At 46.0% G+C, this 14,791-nt stretch overlaps 1 protein-coding gene across 1 annotated transcript in view; it reads right to left on the reverse strand.

Annotated features, from left to right (window-relative positions):
• Window positions 1–14,791, reverse strand: part of Gpatch1 (G-patch domain containing 1) — a 42,566-nt gene that overhangs the window by 21,293 nt on the left and 6,482 nt on the right. The window contains exons 2-9 of the mRNA XM_021200028.2: window positions 12,784–12,918; window positions 11,569–11,654; window positions 10,459–10,619; window positions 9,146–9,243; window positions 8,055–8,113; window positions 5,782–6,024; window positions 4,180–4,327; window positions 1,779–1,858 (exon numbers count right to left, since the gene is read on the reverse strand). Coding sequence (XP_021055687.1) covers window positions 1,779–1,858; window positions 4,180–4,327; window positions 5,782–6,024; window positions 8,055–8,113; window positions 9,146–9,243; window positions 10,459–10,619; window positions 11,569–11,654; window positions 12,784–12,918 — 1,010 coding nt within the window. The remainder of the gene's footprint in view (window positions 1–1,778; window positions 1,859–4,179; window positions 4,328–5,781; window positions 6,025–8,054; window positions 8,114–9,145; window positions 9,244–10,458; window positions 10,620–11,568; window positions 11,655–12,783; window positions 12,919–14,791) is intronic.

Below are 14,791 nucleotides of genomic sequence, written 5' to 3' on the forward strand. Positions count from 1 at the left end.
CTTTGTAGACCAGGCTGGCCTCGAACTCAGAAATCCACCTGCCTCTGCCTCCCGAGTGCTGGGATTAAAGGCGTGCACCACCACGCCCGGCCGCAACTTACTTCTTAATCCAAAGTATTTTTTAATTCAGACCCTAAGTAGAGCTGAGGCTCAGTTACAATATTTGCAGAATAGTCACAAGACCCTGGGATCAAACCGCAGCAACAATCCCAACAACATTCAACAACAAAAACAAGAACAAAGATAGGCGAGGGTGGAGCTCAGTGGTAAAGTGTGTGCCTAGCATACACAAGGTCTTAGATCAAACTCAGCATGAGAAAGGGGTGGGAGAGAAGGGCTGACAACATGGAAACTTAAACCTATTTGTGAAATTTCTGGAGTTATAGCTCTGAAGATAGTAATGACAGCAGAACAGAGAAGTTAAAAGGAAAGTGGGGTTTTGTTGTTCCTTTAGGGGTGACGGACCTCGAACACACTGAATGCAGTCTCTGGTACTGAGCTAAACCTCAGCCTAAGCATTGAACTTCTTTTGGAAACAGAATTACACTGGGCCGCTCTGGCTGCCCCGAAACCCAGCTCTGGAGACCAGGCTGGCTTCACACTCAGGGAGCCGCCTGGCTCTGCCCCCTGAGTGCTGGCATTAAAGGCTGCACCATGTACCCACTGAAGGGTCCCCTTGCTCTGAGTGTAACAAGCATAGATTAACCATTGCTTGTGCATAGACTTCTAGAATTAGAAGTTTCCTGAAAGTGGGAACCAAGTCAATCCTGAACACTGGGTGAAGCACTCAGTCCCAGGTGCACACTGGCCTGAGACCTTTCCACCACGTCCATGTCTGTATCCTGTTGTTACTGGCAGAATTAGGAGGTCGCAGTTCCCTGGACACAGTGGAATTATTCCTGCCAGGAAACCATCTTTGTGTTTACTTGCAAACGGTAAGCAAGCACTTTCCTCTGAGTAGTATTCATCAAGTTAGTCTAAAAGTAAGAGCACTCAAGCTGTAAGGGTTTGGGGTTCTGTGTGGTGCTGGGAATTTAACCACTGGGCCACATTACTGGCCTCTTCCAATGGAAATGTCTTTTTTGTTTTAAAATGTGTGTGGGCGTCTTGCCGGTATGTACATCTATGCACTACCACATGTATGTCTGTTGGCAGAAGACATAAAAGGGGGTGTTGAATCCCCTGCAACTGGAGTTAGAGACAGTTGTGAGCTGCCTTGTGGGTGCTGGGAATCAAACCTGGGTCCTCTGGAAGAGCAGTCAGTTCTCTTAACTGCTCAGCCATCTCTCCAGCTCCCATATTCTGTTTTCTAAGACAGACTCTTTCCCTGGCATGGAACTTGTCAAGTAGGCTCTACTGCTGGCCAGTGAGCCATCCACACACTGGATGACAAATACAGCCACTGCAGCAGCTTTTTTGACATGGGTTTGGGAATTGAATTCATGTCTTGAGTACTTTACTGGCTGGGCTATGTGAAGCCCCCTTCCCCTTATTGAAAAAGGATCTTAGTCAGTTTCTTAGGCTGCCTTAAAATAGGATTCTCCTGCCTCAGTTTCCCAAGTGCTAGGATTACAGACCTGTCCCATCACACCCAGTTTTCTTCTAAAAAATGTTAACAGTGGAGTATGCATAGAGAAATACCAAGTTTTCATAAGAACATTGATATAGCTCAATTAATTACTTAATGATATTATAATTATTAAAGAACATATAAATATTAAAATAAACACTATAAGCACCAAACAAGCAAAATAATTTTAATAGAAAGGTTTTCTTACTTTCTTTGAAGATAAAGGTTTAGAAGCCAAGGAAAATCCTTCCAAAATTTTGCCAACATATCGAAGATCTCTCTCGGATTCTACAAAATGACATCACTGATTAATTCCAGAAGCTGAAATGATTAAATAAGACAAGAGGCTTCTTATTTCCCAGAGCATAAACAGCACCCTGGGTGAGGACACTGGGAAGGAGCATTTCGGGACCGAGTGGCCTTCCACTGCCCAGCCGCCCGGACAGTTCAGACAGCTGCCTTGGCCTCCTGAGACAAGCACCCAGCACTGTCTTCCAAGCAAGGGCCTCAGGAAACCAGCCTCTGCACAGACCACCGCCATGATGTGTCGCCTTGTCAGATTGGAAACATCTAAAAACTTGATCTAAAATGGTCCCACAACGCTGTCCCCTCTCTCCCCCCCCCCCAAGCACCCTGGGTGGCTATGATTTGGAGTGAAAGTTCTCAAGAAAAGCCAGCTAGAATGTCAAAAGAAAGATCCAACTACAAGGGTCAGTTCTCACGAAGTGCCCCAGGGTGGCTGTGTCCCAGTTTCCTTAGCAACAGCCCAAATAAGGCTCCTAGGCAACACAACCAGGTCAGCTGTGAACTCGCCCTGGGACAAACTGTTGTTGCAAACAAACGCTAACAGTAGAGATAGATAAGCCCACAAACTAAGGAAACTGAGTGGCCAACGCCCTCTGACTTGAACAGGGGCAGGTTCTCTGGCTGCAGATGCAAGCTGTGACACAGGACCTCCGATTCGCAGGAGGACTTTCTACAGAGTGGGCACACAGAAGATTCATTCCAGCCTCAGTAACTGCTGGAAGGAAAAAAGACTAAAAGTCAGCTGCAGAGATTAGTGAAATGACACATTCACCCAGTCAGAAGAAAACATGGGCAGTGAATGTGTGCACATTAAAAAAGAGACAAAAACTATCCCAAATAATATCCCAAATTCATCAGCAGAACAAAGGCACTATACGCAGGAAAGGTAAAAGATTTGTCTCGGAAAGAAAGCAGACTAGAGTATATGTAATTGTAAACTACCAACTACTGTAAGATGTTAATAATTTAGCTAACTTAATATTGGTTACTGATATAATTAAGATAACTATTATTAATTTCATTCTTCCATTAGTGTCTACAGTATGCTCAATTAGTAATTAGTACTTTATATTATTATATAATTAACATGCAACACACTGTCGATGGTATCAATACATTAGCTATATAACATAAACAATAACATTTCTAATTTATTACATGTAAAATTGTATATGGTTTGGGCATTGGGGGGGTACTGTGACAAAAGTTAGGGCACTGTGCTGACTGACTGTATTAGACAGTCCCAATTCTCCACCCTGTAGTCCCCTGCATCATTTCTAGAAATCAAGACTGGAATAGCAGTTTAACTGAAGGACCTGAATCACCACAGATTCTGTCTGGAGATTTAAGTTATGTTGAAAGGCACCAATATTTATAATAATCACATCTGTAATTCCAGCACCTGGGAGGTGGAGGCAGACAGAGCACAACTTTGAGACTAGCTTGGGCTCTACAGTTAAACCTTAACTCCAAAAAAAGAAAAAAGGTTAGGTGACCAACCATGCTTGATTGCAGACAAGAGCCTATTGAGGCCTCAGGGGTAGGAGGCAGGTTAGCTAAGTTCTGCTGTGCTACAGGCTGTTGGCACTGTCACCTGTTCCCAAACCTGGTCTTCTGGCCTGCTGTTTAAATTGGCTGAATCTTCCAGTTCCCTGAACTCTGAGTCCCCACTGCTGTGTGACCACAACATGGCACCAGGCCACAGTCATTCCTCTCCTGGCCCCAAGCCTCTCCAGCTCCCTAGTACATCCCATCTTCACTGCTGGCTTTAGCTGTGGCTTAAACTCTATTTCTTTCTTATGTCCTATACATAAGACAGGCCTCAAACTCACAGCAGGCCTGGCAACAGGCAAGGCAGGCCTCAAACTCACAGCAATCCTCCTGCCTCAGCTTTCCAAGTGCTAGAATTATAAGAACAAGCTATTATATCTGTTTCCGTTCTTTCTTACTCTGCATATTTTTTGGTTATCTCTTTTTGTTTGATGTTTATAGGTATTTTGCCTAAATGTATGTATGTGTACCATGTGTATGCCTGAGGCCTGTGAAGGCCAGAGTGAGCATGAGATACCCTGGAACTGAAGTTAGAGATGGCTGTGAACCACTGTGTGGGTGCTGGGAAACAAACCCAGGTCCTTGCAAGAGCATCCAGTGGCCCTAACCACCGAACCATCTCTCAGCCCCATATCATGCATCATTGATAACCCTCTCCTCTACAGAGTCTGGCACTCCAATACCAAAGCCTGCGCCCCCTTCTTCCCAAGACCCTGACAATGAGTCCTACCATCTGGGCTGCCAAGAAGTACCTTTCTGATTTTTGTATTGTTTGGGAGCTGTCCAGCCATAGAGGCCATCTCCAGGCTCCTCGTCCTTCAGCACAGTGTCATACTTGGATAGAGTCTCTGTGGCGTAGATGTCATCATCTTCCTCTTCCAAGGCACCTACACCAAAAGCCTGCAAAACACAAGGTTTCAAACAGAGCTCCCAGGCTGGAGGGCCCATCTGTACTGCAGGGCTAAGTTGTACTCAGTACCCAGCAGATGCAGATGCGCTTGCAGATCACTGAGAGAGAAGCAAGCGGGAACCCTAGGTTAGAGAGTGTCGGGTCTACTGAAAGCAGTGACCAGAGGCAAGCGCCACACTGTGGCATAGGCACAATCCTCCCCAGCCCCAGCAGCACTGAACAGGCAGAGGGAGGCGTCTGAAGAGAAAACAACAGGCACATCTGTCAGTTTCTGGTCAGCATGGCCAAGGTCTGAGCTCTTGTGGGAAACAGCCTGCAGTAAGCTGACTTTTTCTTGGAAGAATAGGAAAGGCATGCAAAGAAAGAACAAAACAAAACAAAGTAATCTGGCTAGAGAGATGGCTCAGTGGGTAAGAGCACTGACTGTTCTTCCAGAGGTCCTGAGTTCAAATCCCAGCAACCACATGGTGGCTCTCAACCATCTACAATGGGATGCCCTCTTCTGGTGTGTCTGAAGACAGCTATAAGTGTACTCATATACATAAAATAAATTTTAAAATCTTTAAAAACAAAAACAAAGTAACCATTTTTTTTTTCTTTTTGGAGATAAAATCTCACTATGTCAACCTGACTGTCCTGAACTTGTCCAGGCTGGCCTGGAATTTACAGAGGTCGGTCTGCCTCTACCTCCCAGGAATTAAAGGAATGCACCACCATGCTGGCCCACCTTCTTTTTAAGAACCCGTGGGTCGTTTGAGAAGGTGGGCAACAGGAAACTCCAAAGGGACAAACCTTCCAAGTGAGAATGACCCAGGCTGTGCGGTAGTGAGGAGAGGCTCAGCCCAGAACGGTGCAGCTTTACCAGTCTGCCGGGCCATCTTGCAGCCCCCAACTACAAGTAGACCAAATCAAAGTATTGGAAAGTGCTTTTCTGCTTGGCCCCGCCAGGATGGGAAAACAGGCCTCCAGCTGGGAACATGGGTTTCCACCAAGGACACCACAGGCTCTTGGGCACCTTTGTTAGAATTAGGGTGGCAAGCATCACAGGAGCCCCCTAAGGACCTTCAGAGAAACAGAATCTGGGACTGAGCATATGGCTCTGTGAAAGAGAACCTGCCTACTGTATGCCAAGCCCTGAGTCTGTCTGTCTCTCTCTCTCTGTTTCTGCCTCTGTCTCTCTCTTTCAGTGCTGGGGGTGGAACCCAGGGCCTTGCACACACTAGACAAGCTCCCCGAACTGAAAGAGAAAGTAGCAAGGACAGACCAAGACAGAGAAACAGAAAGACGGGAAGAGAAAGAGAGAAAGGGGGCAAGGTTCTTGGGGAGGCAGGACTGGACTTCAAAGTCCTCACTGAGCAAACAAAGTACCTACTATGGACTGATCTACCATGGGAAGTATACTTATTTATCAGTGTTTCTGCTTTTACAACATGGAAACTTTTACCTGGCCAGAAATGCCCAGTTTTCTTCCTTTACTCAGTCCAACATCTCCAAGAAGATGGCTGGTCCCCTCAGACGCTCCACCAAAAAGATTCAGGTGTTCTCCTGGCATTCCAAACAATGCTTGGTGGGGGTCCAGGCCCTTGTAGGCCAACCCATGTACATTATCTTTAGGTGTAAAATCCACAGGCATGACGTCTTTAGGAGCAAAAGTCACATTGTCAGGCAAGTAGTCATCATCTTCATCCTATTTCAAATGTTTGAGGAGGAGTTAAGGTGAGTCACTATCAGGTGTCAGGTCCTCTCAGAGTTCAGTGATTAATTCCAAATAAAACAGTTGCCAGGCTTGTACTTCTGCTGCCATGAATGACCAGATCCCATCCCTGGGAAAAATGACTCTAACCAAAGCAATGTCAGGCGAGACTGGAGACCAGTGCTTCTCCACCCCGACCCTTCAGTACAGTTCCTCACACTGTACTGACCCCAACTACAAGGTTACCATGTTATTAAATACTATTAATACTAATTAAAACTACTTCAGGATTCTACTGTTATGAATTGAAATGCAAATATCTGATATGCAACCCCTATGAAAAGGTTGTTCAACCTCCGAAGGGCCCCGGCCCGCAGGTAAGAACCTGTGCTCGGAGCAGAGGCTGGGGAAAAGGCTCAACCATTACGAGCATTCGCTGCTTTTGCAGAGGACCAGGGTTCAGTCCCCAGCACCCACATCAGGCAGCTCGAACCTGCTTTGAACTCTAGTTCCAGGGTATCTGGTGTCTTTTTCTGTCTTCAGTAGGCACCTGCACACACAGCGAGACTTAACTAGCAGGCACACACCTTTTTTAAAAAAAGAATCTAGCTGGGCGGTAGTGGTACATGACTTTAATCCCAGCACTCAGGAAGCTAGGGCAGGTAGATTTCTGTGAGTTAGAGGCCAGTCTAATCTATAAAGCAAATTCCAAGACAGCCAGGACTATACTATTACACACAGACAGACAGACAGACAGACAGACACACACACACACACACACACACCTGCCTGGAAACAAAACAAAACAAAACAAACAAAAAGGAAAAAGAAAGAAAAGATTATGAAACAAAGGCAAGAGTGTGTGTGTCTCAAAGGTACAGCAAACACTTAGCATGCAAGGCCCTAGTTTTAAACCCCACCACAAAAAAATAAATAAGAACAGGCAGAGCATGGTAGGGCACAACTTTTTCTTTTCTTTTTTTAGATTTGTATTTATTTAATTTATGTATATGAGTGCTTTATCTGCATGTATACCTGCATGCCATAAGATCCCATTACAGATGGTTGTGAGCCACCATGTAGATGCTGGGAATTGAACTCAGGACCTCTGGAAGAGCAGACAGTGCTCGTAACTGCTGAGCCATCTCTCCAGCACCCTACCCCCACCCCAGCACCAGGCAGTCCGAAACTTTAAATTAATCCCAGCACTTGGGAGGCAGAGGCAGGAGGATCTCTGTGAGCACAAGGCCAGCCTGGTCTACACAGTGAGTTCCAGATCAGCCAGGGCTGCATAGTGAGACCTTGTCTCCATTGATCAGCCAATTAACCAATGAACAAGAACAGAGTTGGGGTAACTATGGTGCCAGCAAGTCATTGACTGAATCAGCTGACATAGTAACAATAGCTTTAGCAGATGGTTGTTCAAGGACAGTGGAGCCTAACAGATTCCTAAAGTTGCTCATGACCTTTCTATTGATTTATTTATCTGTTTGCTTGGGTATGTTGTCTGCTTAGGTTTTTTTGCTGTTGCATTGTAATTTTATTTAATTTATTTATTTATTTATTTATGTGTGTGTGTGTGTGTGTGTGTGTGTGTGTGTGTGTGTGTGTGTGTAAGAGAGAGAAATTGTATGTGCACATAGGCATGCATGCCATAGAGTGTATGTAGAGGTCAAAGGACAACTTGTGGGAGTTGGTTCTCTCTTTATATCTGGGCCCTGGAGATCACACTCAGGTGGTCAGGTTTAGCAGCAAGCACCTTTCCCCACCCACCGAGCCATCCCACTGTTTTCTGAGGCATTCGCACTATGTAGCTCAGGCTAGCCTAGACCTTGAGACTTTTCTTTCTGCTTCAGTCTACCTATTGCTGTGCACCAGCACACCTGGTAGTTTTTTATTTTCTCTCAGCAATAGGGATCAGACCCCAGGCTTTGCATATGCTAGGATCAACCACTGAGCTACATTTCCAGTTTGTGACCCTAAAATTTCACCATCATTTAGTAGCACATTCTACTATAACATACCTCAGACTCTTCGGAGCCTCCAGGCGGCAATGCACAGCCATAGATCTTAACACCAGGATCTAGAAAAGAGATCCCAAAGGCATTAGTCATGAGCAAAGAAAAATAAAGTCGGAGCCACCAGACACTCATCAGGGGCACACAGCTGAGCTTGTAAAGGTGCTATACCCTGAGGGTCCCAGGCAGACAATAGGCCCAATCCACCTGTGCTCCAATAATGTACTGCAAGGACCAAAGGACATCACCCCTTCCTTCAAAGGGTTCACTCCCAGACTGAGGACATGGAGGGCAAAGAGCAGAAAATAATAATGTTAATCTGGGAGTGTAGTGTTGCTTGGTGATAAGGTCCTTGCCTGGGATGTGTAAAGCCCTAGGTTCAATCCTCAGCATAAATCATTCAATCAATCAATCAATCAATCAATCAATGGAGGAGGAGGAAATAGTAATGTTGACTGACTGTGTGATTCAGTTAAGGTGTGGTTGAAAGCAAACATCTGCACTCCTAGTAAGAATGTGAACCTGGACAGTCCTTCCAGAGGTTCCTGTGCATTACACCTAAAACCTTAAGCTATGTGCATGCTACCTGATTCAGAGTCTATTTCTAGGAACATGCAGCTTTCCGAAACATGCTGTGGGGCTGGAGAGGTCGGTAGCTCAGTGGCAAAAAGCATCTATCCCTCATGCAGAGGACATGGGCTCCATCCCAACACCCACATAGTAGCTCAAAACTGTTCACTGTAGTCCCAGGGCCTTGTTGTTCTCTTCTGGCCTCCCAGGCTCCTGCACATCTGTGGTATGCAGAGCACTCCAAGTGCTGGGATTAAAGGTATGCATGCTACCATGCCTAGCTACTGATAAATCCTTTTAAACAAACAAACAAACAAAAAAAACTATGCTGTAATTAAGGGTCATGGCACACAGCTATAAGCCCAGCACTCAGGAGGCTGAAGCAGGAGAATCGTGAGTTTGAGGGCAGCCTGAGTTACTCAGAAAGCTCCAGGCAGCCTGAACTGCAAACTTCCACCTTGTCTCACAAGACCAACTAAACAAACCAACCAGAATGCAGGCTGCAGAAGGGGCCTCAAGCAGCTTACCCGGTTTCTGTCGGCGAGCCTTTCTCTTCACCCGAGGGCCGACTCCTTGCCCTTCCTTCCAACCCATTTTTCTTAACAATTCAAAGCCCACGGACAATCTGGACAGGATATGGAAACAGTGACAGTGAACTTCACTGTTAGTAAACAACTCCTGCTCTAGTTCCTCTGCCTGCCTTGTCTGTGCTCATCCTGTGGCTACAGCACAATGGCACAAGCCTGCGGGCTTGGGGGCACATCCTGCATCTATAGCACAATGGACCAGCCTGCAGGCTTGGGGGCACATCCGAACTAGTGAGGAGACACACACATCTGTCACTTTGGCCTTTGAGATGAGCCTGTAGATACTCTGGTAAGTCCTTGTCAAGGAAGCCTGTGGCCCAGAGACACCAGGAAATTCTTGGTTTTTTGTTTGTTTTTTTTTGTTTTTTGGTTTTTCGAGACAGGGTTTCTCTGTGTAGCCCTGGCTGTCCTGGAACTCCCTCTGTAGACCAGGCTGGCCTCTAACTCAGAAATCCACCTGCCTCTGCCTCCCGAGTGCAGGGATTAAAGGCGTGCACCACCACGCCCAGCTAGGAAATTCTAATCAGGTCACATACCAAGGAACAGAAGACAAAGTATACAGAAATCAAAAGTCAGGTAACATCCATGGGACTCCATAAGTCTGCCCACTTCATGAGAAAGCGTAGCTTCTTCCCTTCCGTCTCTCCTCTAAGCAGCTTCCCTAGTACTTCAGGCCTTGGTCTTCCTTACTCTTCCTGAAAGGCTTATCTCCCCAACCCTGTGTCTGCTCTCCAAACCAGCTTTAAGGGCTTGGATCTTAATGTCCCTATTTTTTCCTCTACTCTCATTCTCTAGGTAACTACTGAGATTTATCCCTTGCTTGTGGGAAGGGAATATATCTTTTAAACTAATAAAATTGACCTCAAGCTGAGGGTGAAGAGAAAGAAAAGGAGAGGGGAAGGGAGGGAAGGTGTGGAGGAAGAGAGGGAAGGAGAGAGAGAAAGTGTGGGGGGGGTGCTCAAAGAGGGATAATGGGGAGGGAGGGAGGGAGGGAGGGAGGGAGGGAGGAAGGGAGGGAGGGAAAAGGAGGGCACAGGCAGGACAGGACCCCAAGGCCTGTGAGGAAGGTGAAGGGAAGCCACCCAGTTCCTAACAGCCTTCCAGTGCAGGAATAAAGGGAGACACTCTAGGTGAAGCCCCTTCTTCTCTTAGTCTTCCAATCAGACAGCGCCTTGTGCCTGCAGCTGAGCTATCCCTGAGAAAAATAACCACACGTGTGCGAAGCACCCATGCCGAGAACAGTCCCGCCTCACTTTGCTGGTGTGATGAGGTCATCAAGCAGCGTGGCTCCAGGAATAGGGGCTGCAGCAGCTGCCAGCTGCCTGGCCTTCTCCCGTATTCTGTCTTTGGTTTTGGAAGCAAAATCATCCGTGGTAACAATTGCTTTAGGTGCTATCCCAAATTCACTAAGATCCTCCAAAGAAGAAAATTAAACAGAATTAGTTCATTTATACACACACAACAAATGCACTTGTACTACACACACAACAAATGCATTGTACCAAAACATAACAACAAATGCATTCGTACTAACATACACACAACAAAGTTTTAAATAGACATCAGTTTCCTGTAAATATGCAAAGCGAAAGAGAGAACTCTGGGTTCTGGAAATATGGCTCAGTAGTTAAGATTCCTGGCTGCTCTTCCAGAGATCCTGGGTTCAATTCCCAGCATCCGTATAGCAGCTCACAACTGTCTATAACTGCAGTCCCATACAATCAGAAGCCGCCTTCTTTTGTGCATACATACATGCAGATAAAACATCCCTATACACTAAATAAATAATCAAAATTTAAATAGAGAGAGAGAGAAAAGTCAGATGAGGTGGCAACTTGCCTGTGATCCTAGCACTAGGGGAGGCTGGGTCAGGAGGGCTAAAAGTTTGGAGCCAGCCTCAGCTACATGGCAAGGCCCAGGGGCTCCTTCTCCTCCTGCTGGTAGCTTACAGCTTGTTGTATTGCACTTGACTATGCTCATGGGTGAATCCATGCCCAGGTTTTAAGATAGTGGGAGTTTAATTCTAGCTAGCTTACTTCTCCTAAAGCCACAGGGTGCTTCAGGGTTCCTGTGAAAAGCCACTGGCTCAGTTAGATGCTCAATCAGTTAGTTGTCCCTAATTCAATAGATGCTGAGTTAGGGACAACTGGAGATGTTCAAGTACGTTTGCCTTGACATGATATCCCTGACTTCAGAACCTGCCAGTGTCCCTTGCACAGGCATCCGAGTGATGGAGAAGCCACCGACAGGCACCCAGCACAGCATCACAGAGGGGAAGCCTCAGACAGGAGGGGAAGCTTACATGGGCTTTCTGGGGCGTGAGAATGCACCACAAGCAAGGACACTGTCACTGCCTGACCCACCTCTTCATCCATAAAATCTTCAGGCCCAAGAGCAGATTTGTCTGCCCTGTTCTGTCTTGAAGACACAAAGGTAGAGGGTGTCCATCCTGGGAGGAAAGGAATTTAGAATCTTATGATCCTAGACAGTATTTCATGTGTTGTTTGTGTTTGTTTATTAAGATGGAGTCTCGTTACAAAGGCCGGGCCAGTCTGGAATGCACTCAGTAGAGCAGACCAGGGACGCAGCCCAGTGGTAGAATGTCTGCTTTAGCCTGCAGTGAGGCCCTGGGTTCTATCCCCAGTCTCTAAGTAAGAAAACATTCAGCTAGTTGGGTGGTGCATGCCTGCGATCCCAGCACCTAGGAGGCAGAGCAGATGAAGCAACAGCCTGCTCTACATTGAAAGTTCTGGATTAGCCTGGTCTATATAGTGAGACCCTGTCTTGGGAAAAGAAAGAAAGAAAGAAAGAAAGAAAGAAAGAAAGAAAGAAAGAAAGAAAGAAAGAAAGAAAGAAAGAAAGAAAGAAAGAGAAAAAACAACATGCATTACTTTAATTACAGAATTGATTATAGATAGAGTGTGACATTTAAATTTCTTTTTCTCCAGGTCATGAGCAAGTAGTAGCCGGTGTGTGCAGTCCTGTGTCAAATAATTCCTGGGCAGTTCTGATGCTATCCTGGCTCTATAACCTGTGACCCCCAGCTGCCTCATCGGCAAATCTGCAAAACACCTGTGGCACTTGACCTTTTTAGTCACTGGGTCAGAGGTACAGCCAGCAGTTACCTGGGAGTCTGCCTAAGGGTATTCAGGGCAAAACAAAAACAAAAACAAAATAAAAATAAAAATAAAAATGAGGGAACTCAGTATCTGGCTTTAGCCTCCTGGCTGGAATCTCTCCGTTCTCCACAAGGTAGGAGGAAGACCCTCCCCGTCAGGCTGCACCTAACAGTGGTGTAAGTCGGCTCTGGGAGCAACCCAGATGGTCAAAGAATATCTCTGGCCTCTATGGCATATGCGCCCAACAGCTTGATTTTTTTAAAGTCAGGAGGGGACCTGGACATGGAGACTCATGCCTGTCATCCCAGCACTCAGGAGTCTGAGGTGGGAGAGTCTACATTTCCAGGCTGGCCTGAGCTATGTGGTGAGACTCAGTTACTGAGACAAAACCCAGGAGGGGGAACTTGAGCTCCATCAGTCACATGCTTGAACAGTCCTCTGGCCCCTGCAGAACCGTACCTTCCTTTGAGCCGACGGTATTGAAGTAACCAGCAGAGAAACCACCACTAAAGGCTCCGTGGAACCGCTTGTACCTTCCTTTCTCATCTCTGACAGTCTGGTCTTGAAGAGGAATGGGTTTCTTTGGTCTTTCACCTGGAAAAAGAGTTAGTGAAGGAGAGAGAGGGGTATGATGAGTTAGGAAGAATTTAGGGAAAGTGTCATTTCTTAAACCTAATGAATTGTTATTCACTTATAACTCCATGGATATTCATTTAATTGAGGTTGCTGTTTCTAGGTGTTATTAGCTTATAGTTTACAAAATAATATGTTTTGGAAGATTCTGCTAAGAAATATGTTGCAGCAAGAATATCCAAGTTGGAGATGGGCTCAGTGGATAGAGTGCTTTTACATGAGAGTCTAGTTCAGACTCCGAGAACTCAACTGTAGTTTGAATGAGACATGTGCTCCACAGGCTCATGTATTTAAATATCTAGTCCCTAGTTGGTAGCACTATTGGGGAGGTTGTAGAATCTTTAAAATCTGTAGCCTTTAATCCCAGCACTAAAGACAGAGGCAGATAGATCTCAGTGAGTTAGTGTGTGTGTGAGAGTGTGTGTGTGTGTGTATGTGTGTGTGTGTGTGTGTGTTAGCCTTGCTGGAGGATGTACATCACTAGGGGCAAGGCCTTTAATCTCACCCCACTTCTAGCTTACTCACCCTGCTTGTGTTTGCTCTTGATATGTGATCTCCCAGCTTCGTGCTTTGGCTGTCTGTTTCCATGCCTCCCGCCATTGTGGACTTTCCCTCTAGAACCACAATCCAGCGTACTCTTTTTTTTCTATACATTGTTTTCAGTCATAATATTTTATCACAGCAACAGAGGAGTAATTAATACACCTACATAAAGCCTGAAGCAGTTACTCATGTGTGCAATCACAGCATTCCTACTACATGATGGGTGGGGGACACAGGAGAACCCCTGGAAGTCCACAAGTCCGAGAACCTGGTGTGCTCAGGAGCCCCTACCTAAGAAACCCTGTCTCACTGGAGGTCATCCTGTCCACCACACACATGCCATAACACGAGTGCTTACACTCACACACACATACATGTACACATACACAAACATGTACACATCCAAGATAAAAATGTTCTGCTTTTCCTACTAAATTTCACTACAAAAACCAAATTAGGGTTGGAGAGGTGGCTCAGTGGGTAGTATTTGCTGTGCAGGTCATAGCGCCTTCGGGAAAGCCAGTGTGGACATGGCCAACCCCAGCGCTGGGGGAGGCAGAGATGAGGTGAGGGAAATGGAGAGCAGCCGAGGAAGACAGCCAACACTGACCTCCAGGCTCCAGTCAAGTACACATAGATGAAGGTACTCTTAAAAAATTATACTGGGGATGGGCAGGATGGCATACACTTTTAATTCCAGCACCTAGGAGGCACAGGCAAGAGATGTCTATGAGTTCAAGGTCTGTATGTATATGTGTATACATACATACATACATACGTGTGTGCTCGTGAGTACATCCAAGCCATGGAACATGTGGGGAGGTCAGGACAGCTTTCTTTTTTTAGTGTTTTGGTTTTTTTTTGAGAAAGGGTTTCTGTGTAGCCCTGGCTGACCTCAAGCTTACGCTGTAGACCAGGCTGGCCTGGAACTCAGAGATCCACCTGCCTCTGCCTCCCGAGTGCTGGGATTGAAGGCGTGCGCCACCATCCTGAGCAGAAGATAGCTTTTTAAATCCCAGGAATCAAACTCACGTTAGCAGCAAGCCCATTTACCCTCTGATCCCTCTCCTGTCTTCCTTTTCAGCCCTGTCTGAAAAGGACTGGGCTCTTACACTGTACAAGCAAAGGCCACTGCACACATTTAGCCTAAGGCAAATAAATATTGGCTTCAAGTTTTAGGTGTTATGACACAAACTGCTGCATACAACTCAAAAGCTCTCCATTTATTATTTGTGAGTTCTAAGACAACCAGGGTTACACAGAGAAACCCTGTCATGATAAACCAAAAAAA

Source organism: Mus pahari, chromosome 1, assembly GCF_900095145.1.
Source record: "Mus pahari chromosome 1, PAHARI_EIJ_v1.1, whole genome shotgun sequence".
Lineage (NCBI taxonomy): Eukaryota > Metazoa > Chordata > Mammalia > Rodentia > Muridae > Mus > Mus pahari.